Source organism: Syzygium oleosum, unplaced genomic scaffold, assembly GCF_021117445.2.
Source record: "Syzygium oleosum isolate NSW1041296 unplaced genomic scaffold, Sole_v2.1 Sole_v2.15, whole genome shotgun sequence".
In the NCBI taxonomy this organism is placed as follows: domain Eukaryota; kingdom Viridiplantae; phylum Streptophyta; class Magnoliopsida; order Myrtales; family Myrtaceae; genus Syzygium; species Syzygium oleosum.
The window spans coordinates 3217656-3238177 of NW_026607499.1; the positions used below are offsets into that span (position 1 = coordinate 3217656).

The 20522-nt window shown below is 41.0% G+C and overlaps 1 protein-coding gene across 3 annotated transcripts; it reads right to left on the reverse strand.

The window, feature by feature from the left end:
- Positions 1 to 7156, reverse strand: LOC115678146 (lysine-specific demethylase JMJ13). 3 transcript variants are annotated; one of them, XM_030601462.2, is made up of 11 exons: positions 6643 to 7155; positions 4873 to 5257; positions 4070 to 4226; positions 3760 to 3979; positions 3442 to 3495; positions 3285 to 3364; positions 2891 to 3168; positions 2267 to 2653; positions 1773 to 2167; positions 1333 to 1608; positions 1 to 894 (listed from the first exon to the last, which is right to left on the reverse strand). In XM_030601462.2, the coding sequence occupies exons 1-11, from the start codon at positions 6643 to 6645 to the stop codon at positions 547 to 549; spliced, it is 2583 nt and encodes an 860-aa protein (XP_030457322.1). In that variant the 5' UTR covers positions 6646 to 7155; the 3' UTR covers positions 1 to 546. The 3 variants fall into 3 exon arrangements, with proteins under 3 accessions (XP_030457322.1, XP_056174515.1, XP_030457321.1); XM_056318540.1 differs by lacking the exon at positions 2267 to 2653 and having other exon boundaries at positions 6643 to 7156; XM_030601461.2 differs by lacking the exon at positions 6643 to 7155 and having other exon boundaries at positions 4873 to 5263.
- Positions 7157 to 20522: the final 13366 nt, after the last annotated feature.

Sequence of the window (20522 nt, forward strand, 5' to 3'; positions counted from 1 at the left end):
TTGAGGAGAAAGAGAAGACATTTCTTCACTACTTATTCATGTAGTTCAGCATACAACGACCCATTGCCATGAAAATAAAAAAGGTTAAACAAAGAATCAAAGAACCTACCAGGGGGGAAGCAGCAGCATGTTAATCGTAGGGAACAGTGGCCGCGGCCAATTTCCCTCGACCCAAAAACAAATCTGGATTAGAAACAAAATGTACATCAACTAAAAATTAAAACGCCAATCCAACTTTGAGCTTTGCTGGAAGGTTCCCCTGCCCAAGAAGCAAAAACAACCCCCGGCCCGAGAAACCCAAGAATCGTCATTCGGTGCATCGCCTCCCACTTACGAGGCTTGCACAAAGAATTTGAATTTTTATCCTAATTGAGGTTAATGTGTTCTTGCTGCTCCCAAATCAATCTTCTTCCGTGTCGTTAGAACCCCATTGGAGAAATAAATGTTAGCGGATTCAGGCTCTAGAATGTGCTGCAGAGTAAGGCAAGACCAAATTTCTCCTTTGCTTTACAAAGACCTAAACTTTTCTGAGTCCAAACCTAAACTTTAATCCAACCTTCGCTCTGACCCTGACGACGATGGGCATCTGACTTTAAGGCGCTTTGGACCAATCTCTAAAGGGGGAGGTTCCCTCACGGCCTTTCCCAACTCGTATTGGAACCTATCCTTTGCTTGGCATTCGGCCTTGTTCTGGACTTCCTCATTAGACAATTTCTTAAACTTAATAGATATTACAGAAGATCCTTTAGCAAACCTGTCCCTGGAACTGGTTCCTGGAGTTTCCCTTTGATGAGCAGATGCACCAACGCCATATCTTGTTCCATCAGACCTGTGACAATGTGACTGCATCAACTGCCCACGATCAGATTGTTGTTTTCTCAATCGCTTCAATCCCTGCATTTACATGCACAAGCCAGAAGGCAAATTTCAATGTTAGATGTTGATGTCCAGCATTATTCACTAAAACTCGAAGGTTGGACATAGAACATACCAGCAATCTAGATAGAAATTAAATGTAAACCAAAAAGTTGCTCTAAAAGAAAGCATCTAAACCCCCAAAAAGCTTGAAGGCAAGCAGTTGCTCCACAAGAACTTCAATACTGATCTCCTGATTAGTATGGCTAATGTTTATTTCTAAGCTACACTCAACTAATGAATTATCACAATTTGAGGCAAACTAATCAACCAAATAAAATGTATCAAGACCTATCCTTACTTTCAACAGTCAAAAAACCACTCTTACATTCTAACTTGAAGACAGTAAAAACAACACGACAACAAACAACAGGAAAAAATTTCAACAAAATGTGGCACTAGAGACTGAAACTACACCTGGTGTCCAGAATGCTGCGAGGGCAAGGAATCATGCCTACTCCTCTTCTCCACTTTCACAGACGAGCGTCGCTTAACCCTGAATATCTCTGTATCAGAGTCATCACTATATTGACCAGACCTCCTCGCTGAATCATGGAGTCTATCCTGATGGGCACTCGTGCAATCATCATATGACAAAGAGGAGACGGATGATTCATATGCATTGCGAGACAGATTTTCAGAAAGTTTGTCAGAGTTAATAATTGGCGTCTCAAAAACATGATCCCCCGCATTCTGCACAAAGATATTACCAGACTAAAGATCAGAGAGCTGACACCTAAATATAGTTAAAAAATCATGTTGTACCACCAGCAGTCACAAAGCAAGCTTATCTGTGACTTCCTAAACTATACATTATGCGAGATTAAAAAAGGCGGGAATTAATATCTGAATCTTACATCATCAATAATTAATGAGCTTTGAGCCAGCATACAATTTGAATGAGTCGGATGAACTGAGGAGAGGTATGGTTGATGCATTTCGGGTTCCAAATCTCTTCTTCCATTGATAAGTTTGGGTTCTCTCTCAATACCGTCCAACTCTGGTGACTCATTATGAGTGTCTAGAGGAAGTGGATGAATGCCACAATAAGGGAAGTATCTATCCTCATAACTGTCACTGAATATATTTGGAATAGAAAACAATTCCTTATCGCTGCCTTTATCCCGACGGATATCCTCCAATATCTGCTCGTCCTGCTCAAACTTCTTGGCTGCTGCCTCCAGTTTTAATATGTGATCCCTCACGAAGAGTGTATAATTGCTTCCACATGGAGATTTTAGTGATTCAATATCTGAAGAAGTCATTGACAATTGCAATAAGCCATTAATAATCAGAAAACAAGAAAGAGGAAGTCGTCAGCCAAAAGCAATGATGTAGAAGCAAAGAGTACCATGACGTAGGCAAATGAGTTGGGAATGACAGGCACAGTTGAGATATGCTACATAACAGTCGCGCTTGCATAGACTACAGACAACCGTTCCATGTGAAACTTGGCATACACCAGCGCATGCCCTTGATTTCATTAGACACCAGCGAACACGATGCTGAAAGCGCATCAGCTTCACAAAAGAAATCTGTATACTACGGTGGGACGCCAAGTCTGCAGATGAGTAGTCTAGTTCTGGGCTTGCATTGAGAAGCATTGCTTCTCTACAGAGGAGCTCTTCATGAGGTAGCAAGGGAACCCTGTTTAGAAGTGCATAGCGCTTGCTAGCTATGGCTCCAAGAGGAAACCAATCACCAAGTGCAAAGTTCACTGCCTCGCCACAATTGAAACCTAAATAGTTGGAGACCTATTAGTAAAACTTGCAAAATAAAAGGAAAAAAAACTCATACAAGTTTGAGCGGGGAGTTCTTTTTCTCTGCTCGATGTACACATCAAATACGTACGTGCAAACATGCACATGCACGAGCACTTCCATGTGTGCATGCATGCGCATGTGCATGAGAGAGAGCCAGGGACGCAACTGTCTAATTATGCATCAAATCAAGCAAAGTTATTACATAATCTTACCATGGCTAAATCCTGCATGATATGCTCGTGGGAACGTTACAACAAACTCCCCAGGCTTCTGAACTGCTTTGAAGACTGGGACGTCGTGTTTTAACAAAATATTTGGGGGAAATAGAGTTGTTTTTCCCAAAAGTAAGTCAAAAGCTCCATCCTCACCATTGGCAGATAGAATATCAGTGGTATAAACATGCTCCCTAACTACGTTTTCGAAATCCAAAGCTGCATGACCGGGAACTCCATACCAAGTTTTAAAAGCTCCACAATGGTGATAATTGATACTGCAAGCAAAAGGTGAAGAAGATACTCAGTAGAAAGGCTAAAAATTAAAAGAAGATACTCGGAATCTAAGGAAAAAGTTATTTAAAAGTGCTGGAGCATTAACCTTTATTTATACCTGTACAAGTAGTGATCTTCCACGTGCCACGCAAACATACTAAAGAGCATTCCGATATAAAGCATGGGATCAGTCACTCCCTGGAATAATCACTATGCATAAGGACCAGAGGGTAATAGACATAAGGATGACAGAAGAAGGTAAGTTAAATTGGTACCGGAATTGCAGTTTCTAGCAGACGTAAAACAGACTTGGGCAGGCGTGAGAGATTCTGAAGTCAAAACAGAAATAAAGTTATGAGGAAAACTAGATAGGCCAAGCCTAGAAGCAAGCAAAGTGTCCGACCAAGCTCATGAGCTTATTATCCTGGGTCGGAATATAGATAGAAGAGTATGATGACTTGCAATATACATGATAACTTCTGGCTCGCCAGCCGGAATTATCAAACATCACTGAATATGCTTTAAATAGAAAACACCGCATTAAGGATTAAAGAAAAACATGAGGAGATAGCAAGTAAAAATTAGATCCTCACCTTCAAGTTCCATTTACTACTTCCGAGTGGATCGGTGTCAGAAGATGAGAAGGCACTACCATCAACATCACAAGCATATTCAACAGTTTCCGTCTTTCCACAAGCGATTTCTTGCCAAAATTCCTTTTCCATGTATGTGGCTGGAAGACATCCAACACTTTGATATCTTCGAGAAAAAACCTTGTTTGCCATCTTCTCAAATTCCCGAAAAGAATAATTCCTGGAATGCAAATATGTACTCATCAGCAGAGAGAGTCACGGACAGAGGGACAATCAGGTAAACATTGTTCAGCATTACAAGAAAAATCACCTTCCACTCATGAAAAAGGTGACCCTGTCATCAGAATCCCACTCAGCCAAACGAAGAGGTTGTACTCTAGTCGTGAATTTGAATGCTGCTTTCTCCCTCGTCAATACAACCCCAGCAGGGACAGAAGCATTTAAAGGACAAATAATTTTGCATATACCTGACAGATTAGCACAGATGTGGTAAGAAAACAAAAGAATACGAATTCCAAAATTGTTAGCAAAGAAAACAGGGTTACAAAGGACTTTAAATATCAAACGATATGGCACCACAACTTCCATGTTCAAGCAGCTTGTGACAACATAATTTCTACGTTACCGCTCGACACAAATAAAGTACATCCATCACACTATTAAGTTGCACACCTTAATATTTATTGCTTCCAAGGAGATCTCAAAAAAGGTCACAAGGGTTTCAAGTCTCGGTATCTTTGGATAAGCATAAGACAAATATCGAGCACACGACACATTTGGCAATACTCACATTCCCAATACATTCTGCACGCAACTTGACAAATATATATCAGGTTCAACGAGCCATTTCTTCATGATGGAAACAAGCTACCCATAACTACACACATGGAATGCAAGCTGAATTGTGTTACCATCTCACTTCAATCATGTTATCTTTACAAACACGCAACAGGATTTTTCATAAAAATTGTCCGTTCATATGTTTACGTTCTGATTATTTGAAACCTATGCAGTAATGAGGTAGATGGAATGTGCCCTTCCATGAACAACTACATTGCAAAAAAACCCAATTTGAAAAATTCAGAAGAAGTCCAAGTTGTCCAAGCAATTTACCATATCTTGAAGCCTCTGGAGCTATCTTTTGCAAGTAAACTAGAGGATCCTCAAACTCATCCTTTGATGGATAGTAAACAGGACACTCTGGAATTTGGTTGGTCCATTGAAAATCATTCATAGAGAACTTTTCTACCTTCCGCTTTGGGAAGACATCCTTCCCAGTTGAAGCCCCGTGTGATGGATGAAGTGAATCAGGATTACCATGTATTCTCACACCACACGAAGCTGAAGCTCTCAATGCATCTCCTCCACTTCTATTTATTACATTAACCAGACCATCAGTCTCCATGACACTTTCAGTTTTCATTCTCTGAAGCCTTTTACGCTTCAGGAACTCCAAAGCATTAGAAATTTCTCTAGACAGACAAACCCTTCCTTCCACCTGCATTAAGAAAAGGTAAGTGTACATGAAGAAACCGAACGAATTGGAAAATCAAAACCAAGCTCAAAAAATCAATCTATTGGCACCCGTTAGAGTAAAAAGGCAACAATTCAGAGAATCAAAACACCATGCTAACTAGAATAACTAGGAAAGTGCAATCGAATAGTTAGGAGATGACCAATCACACACCGCTTTATACAGGACAGAAGTACCAAGATCAAAATCTAAACATTGAATGGGGAAAAAAATTGTCACATTCTAACCGTAAGTTATGAGCTTCAGCATATAACAAAAAAACCAATGTAATTTGTACTGTTAAGAAAGTAGCACAGGAATCATGTCCGACACAAAAATTCTACTAGTAATGCATACTCATCAGTTAATTCCAAGGAAAAGTTAATGCGAGCTTAAAATGGCCATTTAGAGCATAGTCATGGAGTTCGACGTAAAATGTTTTCATAACCAGTCAAATAACCAAAGGCATGTTTCACATTGCTTACACAGTGACTAAATACCTAGTCAAATCCTCAACAATGCCCACCCGCTTTCCCTGAAGGTGCGTTCACATGTCGAACGAGCCAAAATCCAAACTCCTCCCAAAACTCACTTCTCCAGAGAATATTCGTCAGTTTATACAGACTAATTGGCAGGGGATGAAAAGAAAACTCCTACTCAGCCAAGCATGACCGTCCGATATCAATGAGACCGATACCACCACTTTTTTTTTCGCCGAATGATACGGAATTGGCTGGTCATAAAACAACAGGAAAGGTGTAATTGCGCTATCTTTATAACATTATCCGTCTAAAATACAGGGCTGGTCAAATCCATCTGTTATGCGCCCTTAACAACGATCGCCGTACTTTCTACATCGACGGCTCCCTAAAAAGGAGTAAAATTCAACTCATATTCTATCTCTCGTTCGAGCAACAAACGACCCACACCCGCATCACGCACTCACATCTTCAAAATGCATTTTTGCGGTTAACACGGTACTTTCTCAGAAAGAGAGTATTTCACAGAAAATGACATGTTTCCAGAAATCGCAAGGAAATTACAATTTCGCGGTTTATTATTATTAATTACTAAATATGCCTAAGGCGCATTTATATCTCCACGGATCAAACGGGCTACGAGACAATTAACTAGCAATGGAATACGTCAGCGGAAATTTCCAGAAATTCCACAGTAAATGCAGAAATTCAAGAGAAAATTCGTTTCTTCCGGTTGAAAAAAAGCATCAGTCCAGGATCTGGAGCGTGAATGGGAGAACGAAAGCCCGTAAAATTTCATCCAGAAGAAGGAACAAATCTCGTAATGCAAACCACAAAAACGAGAAACAAACCACACAAAAAACAAAAAAAAAAAACAGATGATTGACTTACCATCTCATCACGGAGACGGTACCTGCGGGCCTCCGTCCTTCACGAGCCTCGCCGAACAAACAGCCAAACGAGCAAAAACCGAGACCAAACGCGCAGCAAACAAACCCTAGATCACGATCCCGACCTCAACGGATCCACCACGGGCCTCCAAACGGCCTCAGCCACGCCACATTCTGGCGAACCGCCACCAGACGCGAGCTCACCGTCGCGGACGCGGAGATCCAGGGGGCATTCCACCCCCCACCACGGAGAGCCGAGGAATTCGCCGGGAGCCCGAGGCGCCGCCAATGGCGGAGGAACCGAGCGGCCCCGCGGGCGGAGGGCGGGTACGTACGCCGGAGGGACGGAGGTTTCCGGCGAGGGGAGGGAGGTTCGCCGGCGAGGTATTACTGGCGAAAAAAAAAAATTAGAATAAAGGGCGGGGGAAAATAAAATTGGAGGGAGAGAACAGTGGGAGGAAAACTAAAAGCAGAGAAAAGGGGAGGCTTTGGAAAACCGAAAAAGAGCGCTGAGGCCATAATTTATAGTTTTATATACTCCGCAATGGAATTGCTTTTTCTGCTGCCAAAAAAAAAAATTAAAATTAAATTATTTTTTGTTTCCTTTCTTTTTTTTTTGGTGAGGAAGATTCATTTCACTCGAGAAAAGTCTCCTCAATAAAAAAAGAAAAAAGAAAGGGCGTTATTTTTTTAATCGATTTATTTATCTATTTATTTCATGAGATAAAGAGTGGGAGTGCGTGAAGAAAAGTGGTGGTTGTTAGGTGGTTCAACCAAACGCTTCGCCGGCCAGAACGCGTTTCGCGACCCCAGACAAAAAAACACAGGAAAAAAAAAAAAGGAAACCCCGTTTCGCTCGCCTTCCTTCGGAATTGACCGTTCGGCCCCTGGGCGGACCCCGGTGCCGCGCGCGGGGTCGGCCGTGGAATCGGGGGAACTGCAGGGGCGTTTTTGGTAATTCGGAGTGGACGGCGTTATCGAAGGGGTAAACGGGGGGGGGGTTGGATTCCTGTTGTGGTCAGAGAGAAGGAAAGTTGCTGGAAGGGGGGGGGGGGGGGGGAATAATCACGCGCGGCGTAACAACGCGACGGTACGGGTATCCGACCGTCCATTTTCCCACGGCTCGGATCGGTTCAACGGGCAGCGAGGATATTGACCGCCTCCCTTCCGTTGATGACGACGATGATAATAACCGCTTTGGAGGGTGTGTGTACTTCTCCCTTCTTTGTCGTTGGAAAACTGCTGATCTGTACCGACGCGAGGCCCCCTTCCCTTTCGCTTACCTTCCTAGTTAGTTAGCCCTCCCTTTCCGGAACGGCGATATCCTCCTCCTCCCCCGAAACGGCCCCCCCTTTTCTATATGGATCTTTGATTGAGACTCCTGTCGCGCAAGCTTAGTAAGAAAGATTCGATTTTTTTGGAAATGTTAACTGTGTTTATGCCAGGACAGGTCGTAGTCGAAAATGGTACGACCCAAATTACAAATCTGGCAGCTCATATTAGACCCGGCGCATACCAAACACATACCAAACTCGAACAATGTTGCTTGAGCGCTTTCACATTTAACCCGATTTAGAAAAATACATGCCCAAACTGAAGCGAGAGCACGGCATAAAGGGGTGTGAAATCGAGTGAGGGAGAGGAGTCCTAAAGATGGGTTAGGTTTAAATAAGCTGTGAACTAATTTAGCGCTCTATTATTTATGGTTTTACCACTCGAAACCCATTTATAACCTATTTTCGATGTATAACTAACCCGTATAACAACTCGGCTCTTAAAACATGGATTAAGAAATGAGTCTAGTAGCAGAGGACATGCTATACATTGCAAATCATGATAGTTACTTATTTGAATATTCAATAAATGTCTACATTATATGTTTTGCAAATTCCTTTTATATTTTGATAAATGGTTGTCACGATATTAATATTATAGCGCCATGTCATGTCATGGTATTACTGGCACAATTTTATTTATCTATAGAGTGAGTTTTACTCATTGTAGATGAAAGCACATCAATTAGTGTCAATTTTTCAATTAGACCATAATTGATAGCATTACTAAATGATTGAATATCTAAAGATTTAGCGATTGATAAAATTAACCTTATTTAATATCGTTAATTTTTTTTTGACGTAAATGATTCAATAGTTACATATTGACTTAATAAGTGTAATAAGAAAATGATTATTTAATTCATTAGCTCCAAAAGTCAGCGCAGTCAGTCGAGGGTAACGAAATTTTCGGTCCTAGAGCTGCAATGCAACTACCTGTTCGAATCTCATCAACTGTATACAAACTATTTTGTGTTTGGATCACTTGCATGCATACGGCGAATTTACAGGGCTCGCGAGGTTGTAGTATTCGGAAAATATTATTCCGATTCATTTCGCGGGCTCACGAGTTCGTCTCTGGTATCTTCCACTAATTTTCAATCTCATTTTCATTTAATTATCATTCAAATAAAAAAATTGATAAGAAAAATCTCATTTATCCTTAAATAGCTGCCTTCCGCTCCCTCCCTTTTGAACTTATCGTGTCATTAAAAAGTTCGTTATTCTTAAAATTACGTCAGATATCTCTCTCCACTATCCGTTATTTTGTTAACATTATATATCTCGGAAAAGAACAAATTTTATTTTCAAGTTACAAAAAATCTAAATGTGGCCACCATTAGCGTGCTTTTAAATTAAAGCAGTGGGAATATTCATCAAACGCTCCCAAATACAAACCGTGTTGCCACTCTCAAACAAATTGCCAGCCGAGGGCAGTCTCGGCAATTCGAGCCTCTCTCTCTCTCTCTCTCTTCGATTGCCAGCGAACGGCCGACCCCCGCCAACCCCCCACCCGCAACGTGGCCGCGCGTGACTGGCGGAGGGCCTGCGCTTGCCGACACGTGGCCCTCCCTTCGAAGAAGGTGGGGGTCGGGGGAACCGCGTGGCGGGCCGCGGGGACCCGTGGTTTCGGGAGAGCGCGTGTGCGTGTGTTGTGGGGGGGGGGAGCGCTTTCGTTCGATAGCTGGCGGTTACCAGCGGGTCTCGTGCCCCCCTCCCTCCCCCAAGCGCCTTTTCGGCCATCACGAGGCGGGCGCCCGAAACGACCGGCGGACCCGGTCGCCGGTCAACGCGTTCCCCCTCGCGAGGTGGCCCTTTGTTACGCGGGAGGTTGGTCTAATGATTAGCCCGTGGAACGGGTCAGCGGGACGCGAAGCTCGGCCCCCCGGCGGAACTTTCGACGCCCGGATGGCGGCTCGGCTTCCGACGCCGGGTCAAACTCGCGCGCGCGCGCTTTACTTTTCCGGGACTGGACTCTTCCAGGGGGGCATTTGGGTAATTTCGGCTCAACCCACGTGCCGCGCCCCCCCTAGAAAACGGCGGGCGAGCTGCGTAGCAGCAGCTTCGCGGAGGAGAGGAGAGGAAAAAGTACGGCTAATGAGATTCGGCTCCACGAAAGTTCCCCGGAATTGACGAAAATGCCTGGCCAAGGGAATCACCTGAATGCCTTTTTGTCGCGTTCTGGTCATTCTCAATGCGTTTTGATCGTATGAATTTCTAGCCATTATGAAATTGAATAAAATAAGATATGAAATCTAAAAAATTTACCGTAACTTATCTATTATTTAGTGAATCGCAGTAATAAAATCGGATATTTTTATATATTACCGTGTCTATTAATTGATATAAACGTCATATCGATGTAAATAAACCTAAAATTTGCATGAACGGACACGATAAAAATTTCTCGCGACAATCATACCTACTTCATTTTTATTTGCTTATTTATTTTAATACTTTCCCTCTCTTTATTAATTCTTTTCTTTTTTTATTTCTTTTTTCGTCTTCCATCGTTCTCTAATAAAATTTTATTAAATAGTAAATTATACTAATATACCTAAAATATGCAGTAAATATAAAAACTAAATTTATGTATATATGAAATTTATATCATAAGATTGAAATAAATTCGAATATATAAATAAAAATAGGAATAAATAAAAACGAAATTGTTGTTATTTTTTGTTATTTTGAATTTTTATATTAAAATTCAAATATTATTTTAATTATTAATTTAACAAGTTTGTTATTTGGGAAAAATAACTTTTATGTGAATATGAGAAATCATATCCACCTTTATCCCACCTCTAATATGGGATAATTTTATCCAGGCTATATCCCTCTTATATCCGATTTTATCCTATATTGAGCAGGCACCAGACACGGGATATGATAAAATTTATCCCATCTTAAGCAGGCACCAAGCATCGAAAACTTTCTGATTCAGTTATTTAATCGGAAATTTGAAAAGATAACGACACAAATGGTTCTTGAACTTTGTGGTCTATGAACTTTAAATTTATTCAATATGATCCCTAAATTTTAGCCTAATGTGTAACGTTATCCATAAAATTTTAATGTGTTTTAATGTAGTTCCTGAAATTTTAGTACATGTTCGATAAAAGTCCCCAAGAGACTCAAGGATCACATTAAATATTTTTATACAGTCCAGGGACTAAATTGAACATGTATTAAAAGTCCATAAACTATGTTGAACAAATTAAAAGTTCAAAGACGACGTTGCACATCAGGTTAAAGTTCAATGACTAAATTGAAAAAATTCGAAATTCATAGACCACGTTGCACATCAAACCAAAGGTCAAGGACCATTTAGGACATTTAACCAAATACAAAATCTATGAAGATATAAAAAAAAAAAAAAAAAGAAACAAGAGAAGAAGAAAAAGAATAAACAAAAAGAAATGAAGAAGTGGGGATGAGAGGGGGGTGCAGGTGGTGGAGTTATGGGAGTGCATTGATGGTGTTAGAATACACATGTGAGTTATGTTAGAAAAGTTTCATATCGGAGAATTAGTATATTGTGGAGCAGTTAATATATTCAAGTTGGCTCATAACTTATTGATTTAAACTTTTGAGTGAATGTGAGTTCAACTGGATATATTGACGGGCTCGGACTTGAGCTTCTTTTTGGCGATCTCCCCAGGTGAAGGTATTGGGCTTCTGATGCGCACTCCCAACAAATGGTATCAGAGCCAATGGTTGATTGGTGAGTCTCCAATTTATTCCGGTCTGGTGAATATTTCAACAAAGAAATCCTAAATTAAGGGGGAGTCATACCTCACACCGAGCTCACACGCGAGGGGGAGATTATTAGAATACACATGTGAGCTGTGTTAAAGAAGTCTCACATCGGAGAATTGGTATTCCGGTCTGGTGAATATATCAACAAAGAAATCCTAAATTAAGGGGGAGTCATATCTAACACCGAGCTTACACATGAGGGGAAGATTGTTAGAATAGACATGTGAGCTGTGTTAGAGAAGTTCCACGTCGGAGAATTTGTATGATGTGGAGCAATTAATATATATCCAAGTTGATCTATAACTCATTGATTTAAATTTTTGAGCGAAAGTGGATCCAACTAAATATGTTGACGAGCTTGGACCTAAATTTTTTCTTAGCAATTTCTTAAGATGAAGGTATTAAGTTTCTGCCGCGCATTTGCAACAACAGATCATATGGTCAGATCCAACGTAGAGAAAAGATCCAACGTAGAGAAAAGAAATAGGTAAATTTTAGTCAAAACCGGTTTCAACGACGGGAGATTTCCGAGGCACGCCACCAACCCAGCTTTACAAAGCTTGGAAGTTAATGAAGGAAGCTCTAGTAATCGAGCGGTGGTGGGTGGGCACGAACGACCCTTCTCTGTTTTTTCCCACTATTTTATAGTCCAAAAAGCAGGGTGTCATCGGAAAAAGAGGGCCAGGTTAGACCCTCTCCCCCGTCTATGGCGTAGGTCTTTTGCTGTCCAACTCGTTCTCTGTAATTTGATGTGACAAAGTTCCTTTTTATTGCCGTCCTTCAACAAGACAATCATTACCCAAATTGCCACAACTTTTCACCCTTTTTTTTTCTTTAAAAACAAAGCCACTACAAACCCCGAATTTGTACATATATAATTTATCATGTTAAAGTTCCTTCAATAAGCATAGTTAATAATCAGGCACATGGACGTCGAAAGGTAAATGATACTGACATGGCAAGTGAAATGAAAATACCGGTGTTGACATGGCTAAAAAATCATCTAATAGAAATTTGACGGAAGGTAAATAATCACATACATAAGAAAAATTTAGGGTAAATGTGTTACAATTGATGTGATTTTGGATTTTTTATGTCACAAAAAAATTCATGATAAATTAGTCACAATGAGCATAATTTGGAGTTTTTGGTAAATATATCACAATGAATATAATTTGTGAGTTTTTGTGACTTTTTCCCTTTTTATTTTCTTTTTGGTGTATAAAGTGCATATAATTATTTGACTAATCGACGAGCATTTTGACACATTGTTCTAAGGATTCGACAGACTCGACCGAGTATTTAAATAAGTCACGTTCAGCGTTAAAAAAAAACACATTTGCTCATATTGTTCTCGTAGGTCAATCTTAATGTGACGATATCGTCACGAAGAAAATTGTTTTTTTTTTGTTTTTTTTTTCTACTTTGGGAAATGTATGGACCGGCAAATGGGGCATACGGTGATGATCACATGAATGGGGTTTGACCGGGTGGTGCCCCTCATGTAGGGCAAGGCTGGTCAGCGAGGAGGCCACGGGTTGTCTTTTTGGATTGGCTTGAAGAAAATGAGGGCTATGATTTTGACAAAAATAGGAAAAAATAATAATAATAATATGGGTCTGATTTGATTGGATAAATTTTAAAAAAAAAACAAATGAGAATCAACTCGCATGGGTCATTGGCTGGCCAATCAAATGCTGTGATTAGATTATTATATGATCTTCATAAATTTTCAAAACTTTATTTGCTTAACTACATCCTACTCTACTACCACTTTTCCATTCGCTTTGCAATCATTTTTCCGGCAATCAAATTTTTCGGTGGTAATTTGCTACGTACATAATAATTACATATATCACGGCGAAAAAATTCGTTAAGTCTAATTTATTTTGATATTTTCCTCCTTGAAAAGGTCAGTGGTGTTCACATTAACCAATACTCATATAGACAAGACGATGGAATTACAATTCAAGAAGACCTTTTTCTTGAAAATACAGACCAGGATACCTTGCCAAAACTAAAACATATCTCTCTGCAGTCGGGGCAACTTTCTCTCGACGGTTTCAGCTATGAAAAAAAGGCGCTGCGTTCGCAATACCACCTCCACAGCTACCATCGCTTTACCGATTATAGCTTGCTAATCCCTCCCAGTTCTTTAAGTAGCCCGACTCTCAAACATGCTTTGCCGAAATACACAAGCCACGCCATTTCGCAGCACGACGTTACCCTTCTCAAGTTGGACCTACTCATTTGCTTTATTTTAACAATTCAATCATGCAAGCCAAACCCTCCCTTATCCTATCCCCGGATGCTGCCCTTCTGTCCAACATAAAATACTCCACCGCCCTATAAAAAAAAAAGGAAAACTAATCCCTGGAAGAATCTGCTGAGGAGTAGGTATCCTGCACATATGTCCAACGCCCCTTTCGCCCGACATAATCATTTCCATTCACGGATTAATTAAGCTCGACTTGTTATAATCCGCCAATTAGGGAGGCCCCCTCCAAGCGACAGGTGATGATTACTGTTTTTATAAGTAAGTTAAAGAAAGAGGAGGAGTTTGGTGATCCGGAAAACGAATTTCCTGTCCAGGTTTTTAGTGCAGTCTTGATCAGAAAAACGTGTGCTGGTGCCCCAAAGGTGCTGGACATGTGGGACAAGTTCCTATAATTAAGTTATCCTTGGTAAGATAATTAAGAGACCTTTTTACAAATTTGATGCCCCTTATTAAATAGGCTTATCACTTTTGGAACCCTGCAATTTGCACTTTCAGACCAACACCCCCGACTCGAAAGGACCAAAATAAACTGGCATTGCCAGCTTTGCCTCTCCGATCGACGTTGCGGACGCCCTCCACCACGCCCGTCTCTCTCGGCCCGCTTCTTTACCAAGCTCGGATCAAGGGACGGGGGCGCCGAGCTCGACAAGATCCGGGGGGTTTGAGTCGAATGTCGCGACGGAGCACAAATCTACATATATCTCACGGTGATCTAAAAATAGCGACTGATGTCAAATGTAGTTTGAAATGAAATCTCAAAAGTGAAAAGGGTAGCAAATTCGAAATTAGGGATGATGTTGGATGCGTGGAACCAAAAAGCGAGGACGCTTTTGAGATTTTCTCCTATTGTCAATTTGATCCTCGAGGATGACAGATTCCTGGCTAGGGAATTAGCTTACGAACACAATGATTCGGGCGTCTTTCTAGACAAGAACTAGGGTAACTTCCGCCTCTTACTTTGATGATTGCTTTCAATAGAATCGCATGTTCAATTACTCTCTTTTTCCATGCGATGATTTCAGTGCTGTGGGCGCCAATTGATTAGAGTCAGCCAGGTGCTCGGTAGCATAGATTCCATACAAGCTGAACATTGTAGTTTCGGCCCTTGAAATTGAATTTAAACGGGAAAATGACACAAAAAAACTCATGAACTTTCTAGTCTAATATGTAATATGGTAATTGAACTTTTAATCTGTTCTATATCATCCATGAACTTTTGGTATATATTTAATTTAGTCCTTGAATTATATGAAAATATTCAACGTAATTCTTCCATTAATTTAAAAGCAGTGATTATATTGAACATTTTCATATAGTTCAGAGACCACATTGCACATTGGATCAAAGTTCATGGACCACATTGAACAAATTAAAAGTTCATAGACCACATTGAACAAATTAAAAGTTCGGGGACCACATTTCATATTGGCATAAGTTTAAGGACTGTTTGTGTCATTATTCCAATTTAAAACTCAACACGAAATTAGAAAATTAAAACTAAACATTAAGTCAAGTTGTTTGGAAAAGTGAATTTTTAGAAGTTCTAATGGCTTCCGCATCAATGTCTTGGTATCCTAGCCCCAGTAGGAATAGTAGTGATATGTAATACTTGAATAACCCTCCATTTTTTTTTTGTCAAACTACATGGTATTGCCGTTCTCCTTGAACGGTGTGGCCCCAAAGCAAATTTCCGAAATTTACTCATTTATTTATTTAGGCCATTAGAATGCAAATATAAAGTCAATGACTAAAATTAATTATCTTCTAGAGAAAATGAAAAACAAAGCTCGACCGTATGGAGACAGTTACTGCCTTTTCAAATTCAATGACCCAAAAAAAAAAAAAAAAATTTTCAATGACGACACACTCTTCGTTGACTTTGCACACCACGTTGACAGGATTTTGGATGCTGCCTTCGCCCCGATCCTCGTCGTGCTTCCATTTCGCGAAAAATAGGTAATTTGAAATTTTTTTTTTCTAAAAATGATTATTCATACCGCTAAAAAAAAATGAAGCAACGATGATGAAAATGTTTTTGAACGAACAATTATTTCGAGCGATCGTTTTCAGGAAAACGATTTTTCGGATCATTCATTTTTTTCTCGCTAAATAAAATGAGCCCGTGATTCCTACTGAAATGATGCAACAGTCTACGAGAGATGCATCGCGTCTTGTAAGTCAACCTCGTCGCCCTAATTAAACGAGACGTCCCGAGTCTTTTTCTAATTAATCCGGGGATTCACGTGACTAATGAATAGACCCGTTGACTCAATACATGGGGCTCACACGACATTAATGATTGGTTTGCGTATATGCCCATCTGCTTCCCCCACTCCTATTTTGCCCTTCCGTTTTGGTAATCCAATCATTAGGCGCCTAACAAGCCAAGGAAAATAGTGCAAAATACAACCATGCCGTTTTTTTCCAAAACCCGCGATGCGCGAACCCGATTCGTTTGAATTTTGCGCGTCCTCGGCTCATTTTCCGTCGGTCGCCTCGTTGAAAAAAGGACGCGAGCGGCCGCGAAAGTTCCCGTGCCGCCTTTTTGATTTTATAATTTTCACGTGGGAAAACGTATTTTGAAAAAGTCAATAACGTAACGGGGAACAATTGGCACGTGCTCGAAAAGGGAAGGCTTGGCGTGGGGGCCAAATTCCAAGGGGAACGAGAAATTGGGGGAACTCCTTTTGATTGCACACCGTCCAACAAGAAAGGCCGACGCCGTAAGATAGGATCCTACCGGAAATTTAGTCTAACTTTGACCTGACCGCGCGCCATTTTACTCGAACTTTCACAAATTAAAAAGGCGAATATATAAGCATACATATAATAATTAAGAAAAAAAAAAAAGCGCGCGCGGCACGTCGCTTTTCAGCCTCGGGAAGTCTCTAGCATAGTGACGAGATGAGGATACCCCGGACCCCCCCCTCTATCCACCCTTTACAAGTGTGATTTCCGTGGTATGTGCAGCCGTGAATAAAGGCATATCGGTTGAAGTAGATTCCTTTCGATTATTTTATCGATCAAAACCCCTTCCCAGGTTTTATAAGCTTCTAGAGCGGAAAAAGTTCGCGGACACAACTTCTTTTCTCTCTATCGGGAAAGCTCGATAGCTAGTCAATTCAGACATGTTTGAGTTTGGCAATTAATGAGCACGACTTTCGCGGTACATTTGAGATCTTTTGTTTAGCAGGGCAGTACAATGGCTCAAATAGGGCAATCCGTCGTGAGCGTGAAGCTTCTGCAACAATGCTCGAAAGGGATTGTCGATGCCGGCCGCCCCTTTCCACCACGATAAAAAAGAACAGGGTTAAGTGCACGGGAAAAGTCAAAAAAATTTTGTTATGTAAGTGCAATTGAGTCCTCAAATTTTCGAAAAAGTATAATCAAATCCTAAAAATTTCGAAAATAACTTGATCGGACCAATTTGACGGGTTTGAGGACCCAATTGCACTTTTTTAAAGTTTCAGGACTCAATTACATTTTCGCGACAAATCTTACGACTTCCAATATACTTTCCAATATACTTTCTCCGCCCCGCCCCCCGTCCCAAAAAAAAGAAGAACACGGAACAATCAGTGGGCCCAGCAGCTCGAGTTTTGTCGGCCGCCTCGATACCCCCAAGATCCTTTTGAATTCTCGCCGCTTCAATATTTCGAAATGTTCCCCATGCACATCAAGTTGACCCTTTTTCTTGTTCGCGTGTCCACACCTCACAAAAACTTGAAAAAAGAAGAAAGCAAGCGGGGCGATTCGCTTTCGCTTTCGCTTTCCCTTACCCTTCCTCCAGGTTCGAACGTATCTACGAACCAACCGCACGGCGTTGCCCCCTCGTTCCTTCCTTTCTCTTTTCTACGTTTGGCCCGGCATTAGCCAATGAAACCGGAGGCGAACGAAGGAGAGAGGAAGGGAGGAGCACTTTTCAATCACGGCCCGAGGAAGCCACCACGTAAGGGCAAGGCTTGCGTGACCAAAAGTAGCAAATGACAAAGGCCTCTCCCCCCGCCCCCCCCCCCGGCCGACTTGTCCCCTCGAATTTGCCGGGGCCAAAACATAAAAGGGCACCTGGTCATATAATTGAAAATAAAAAGGTAATACCACCATGAAAACTCCGAACGGGTGCACGTATAACAAATTTACTCAAAACTAATTTTTTTGACCATAAAAAGCATTCGCGACCGTTAAATTGGGTTAATATCACGAAACATCACGAATTGATAAACCCGTGACAAACAGAGAGATAAAACCCCCCCAAATTTGTAGACACGTCAATTATCATGTGTCATTTAATTCGGTCATTTGATAGTAAGATTTAACGGAAACCGACGGAGGGTAAATTTGTCACGGGCGCACCGGTTTCGAGTTTTTTATAATAAAAAAATTAATTCGGAGTAAATTTGTCACGGACGTACCGGTTTGAGATTTTCCGTGGTATTAACTCTAAAATAAAAGAAACCAATATAGGGAAAAATAAAGGGAAAAGAAATCAAATCAAATCTTGAGTGGGGTAAGGAATCGCTGCATCATTCAGTGCCATTTCTGAATATAAGATTCACCACATTTTGTATGTTGCGCGGCTCGTTTTCATACCTCGTCATCGCCTTTTCCGTTTATTTTAATATATATTTTTTTCGTAATTTAGAAGCCAGCTGGTCACCCCAACAGTTGTCGTGCTCAAATAAATAATTCGATTAAAAAAAATAGGATGATAATAATAATAATCCCATTAAGCATGAGCGTGCGTACACACCGCACGGGAAAAGATTAGTATCATTTTTAATTTATATGTCCCTTTCGTCCGTCGCGCGAATCTCTTGTTCCAATCTTTCAATTTTTCTCTCCATGTTCATACCGCGAGAAAGGGGGAAAGGGAAAGGGCGAAATGCATCTCCGGGGGGATTCCGCGACACGTCAGCGCGGACCATCTTTGACCCGACCCGCGAATGATCGGAAGCCACGTGCCCGCCACCCAATTGGCAAAACGAAGAGCTCACCCCTCGTCCCGCATTGCTATGTTCGGTATTGCAATGTCCTAGGCTCTTCTGGTTGTGACGCTACAAGTTCGCCATGTATGAAGACTTACGGGTCGCTCCGATCCGCTCGAATTAAGACAAGCCGCCGATTTTCCTCCTTGCCAACCCGATCTCGCGAGTCGACCCGTCAAACGAACAAGTAGACCCATACTTCGACCCAAAAAAAAAAAAAAAGTAGACCCACTTAACCCGTTCTGACTCATTTTCATGCAATGTCAATCAAATGACCCATAACTAGCCCAACTCGTACTTAACACATATCCGGCCCGACCCCTATTGTTAAAACGCTTATGTTTCGCCGGAAATGTTCCCGCAACGAAATATAATTCACCGAAAATCGTTCTTCGGTTCTTAATGAGAGGAGACCGGGTTCTGTGGGGACTCCGGACAGGAAATATCTAGGCAAATAAGAAATAACTGCGAACTTTTACTTTGAATCGGACTGTACGTACAAACCGTGCCGGAATTTAATCGACGACAAAGCTTGAAAATATAGCCACACACGTACACAAATATGTAACGTCGGAATTTAATCGACGACGCAACACCCGGGATAAAGATACACGCCGGAATTTAATCGACAATGCGAATCGAAAGGAAAACTACGGCTAAGGAAATATAAAATGTGATACATGAAAGTAAAGATAATATGTTGTTTGATTTGTAGGGGGGCTCTCCAGTAGATGGCCGGTAATATTTATAATGGTCGCGTGATAACTGCTCCTTAGCGGTTTCCAACAGTTGTGCTCATGTTCTTCCATTCCGAAAATCTTGTCTTCATGTTCATGTAATGCTTCCAGCTTTCAAGATAACTATCTCACGATCTTGTCTACAAGTGATAACTGCCTCGTGATTATGCTTCCAAGTAACTGTTGTCTCAAAATATACATGTGTACTCCTTAGAGGTTTTCCAATGGTTGCGTTGAATCCACTACCTTGACGGTTTATCAAACTCCACTACGTTGGCTGTTGCTTCGACTCCACTGCATTGACGGTTACTTCTTCGACAGTTGTATCCGAGATTGTCAACTCCACAATGGTCGATTCCTTCAAGTTGGCTATTCTTGACTGAAGTTCCTATCCTATTTCCACATTTTGATCAGTCACGACCATTCACTTCCTTCCAAAATAGACGACTTTACAGTACTTTTCTAAGAAAACTCAAAACATAAAAGTTGTAGATCCATGAGTTTTCGTTCTTTTTCCTTTGGATTCAGGTCAATCCGATATGTATCGATAATGCTATAACCATTTTCCCGAACTAACACAGAACTGAAATTTCCGCACTCTGACCAATCACGATAGTCCATTTCTCTTCCAAAATAGACGACTCTACAGTACTTTTCTGAGAGAACTTAAAACATAAAAGTTGTATATCCATGAGTCTTCGTTATTTTGAATTTGGAATCAGGTCAATCCGATATGTATCGATACAGTTATGACCATTTTCCTGAACTAGCGTAGAACTGAAATT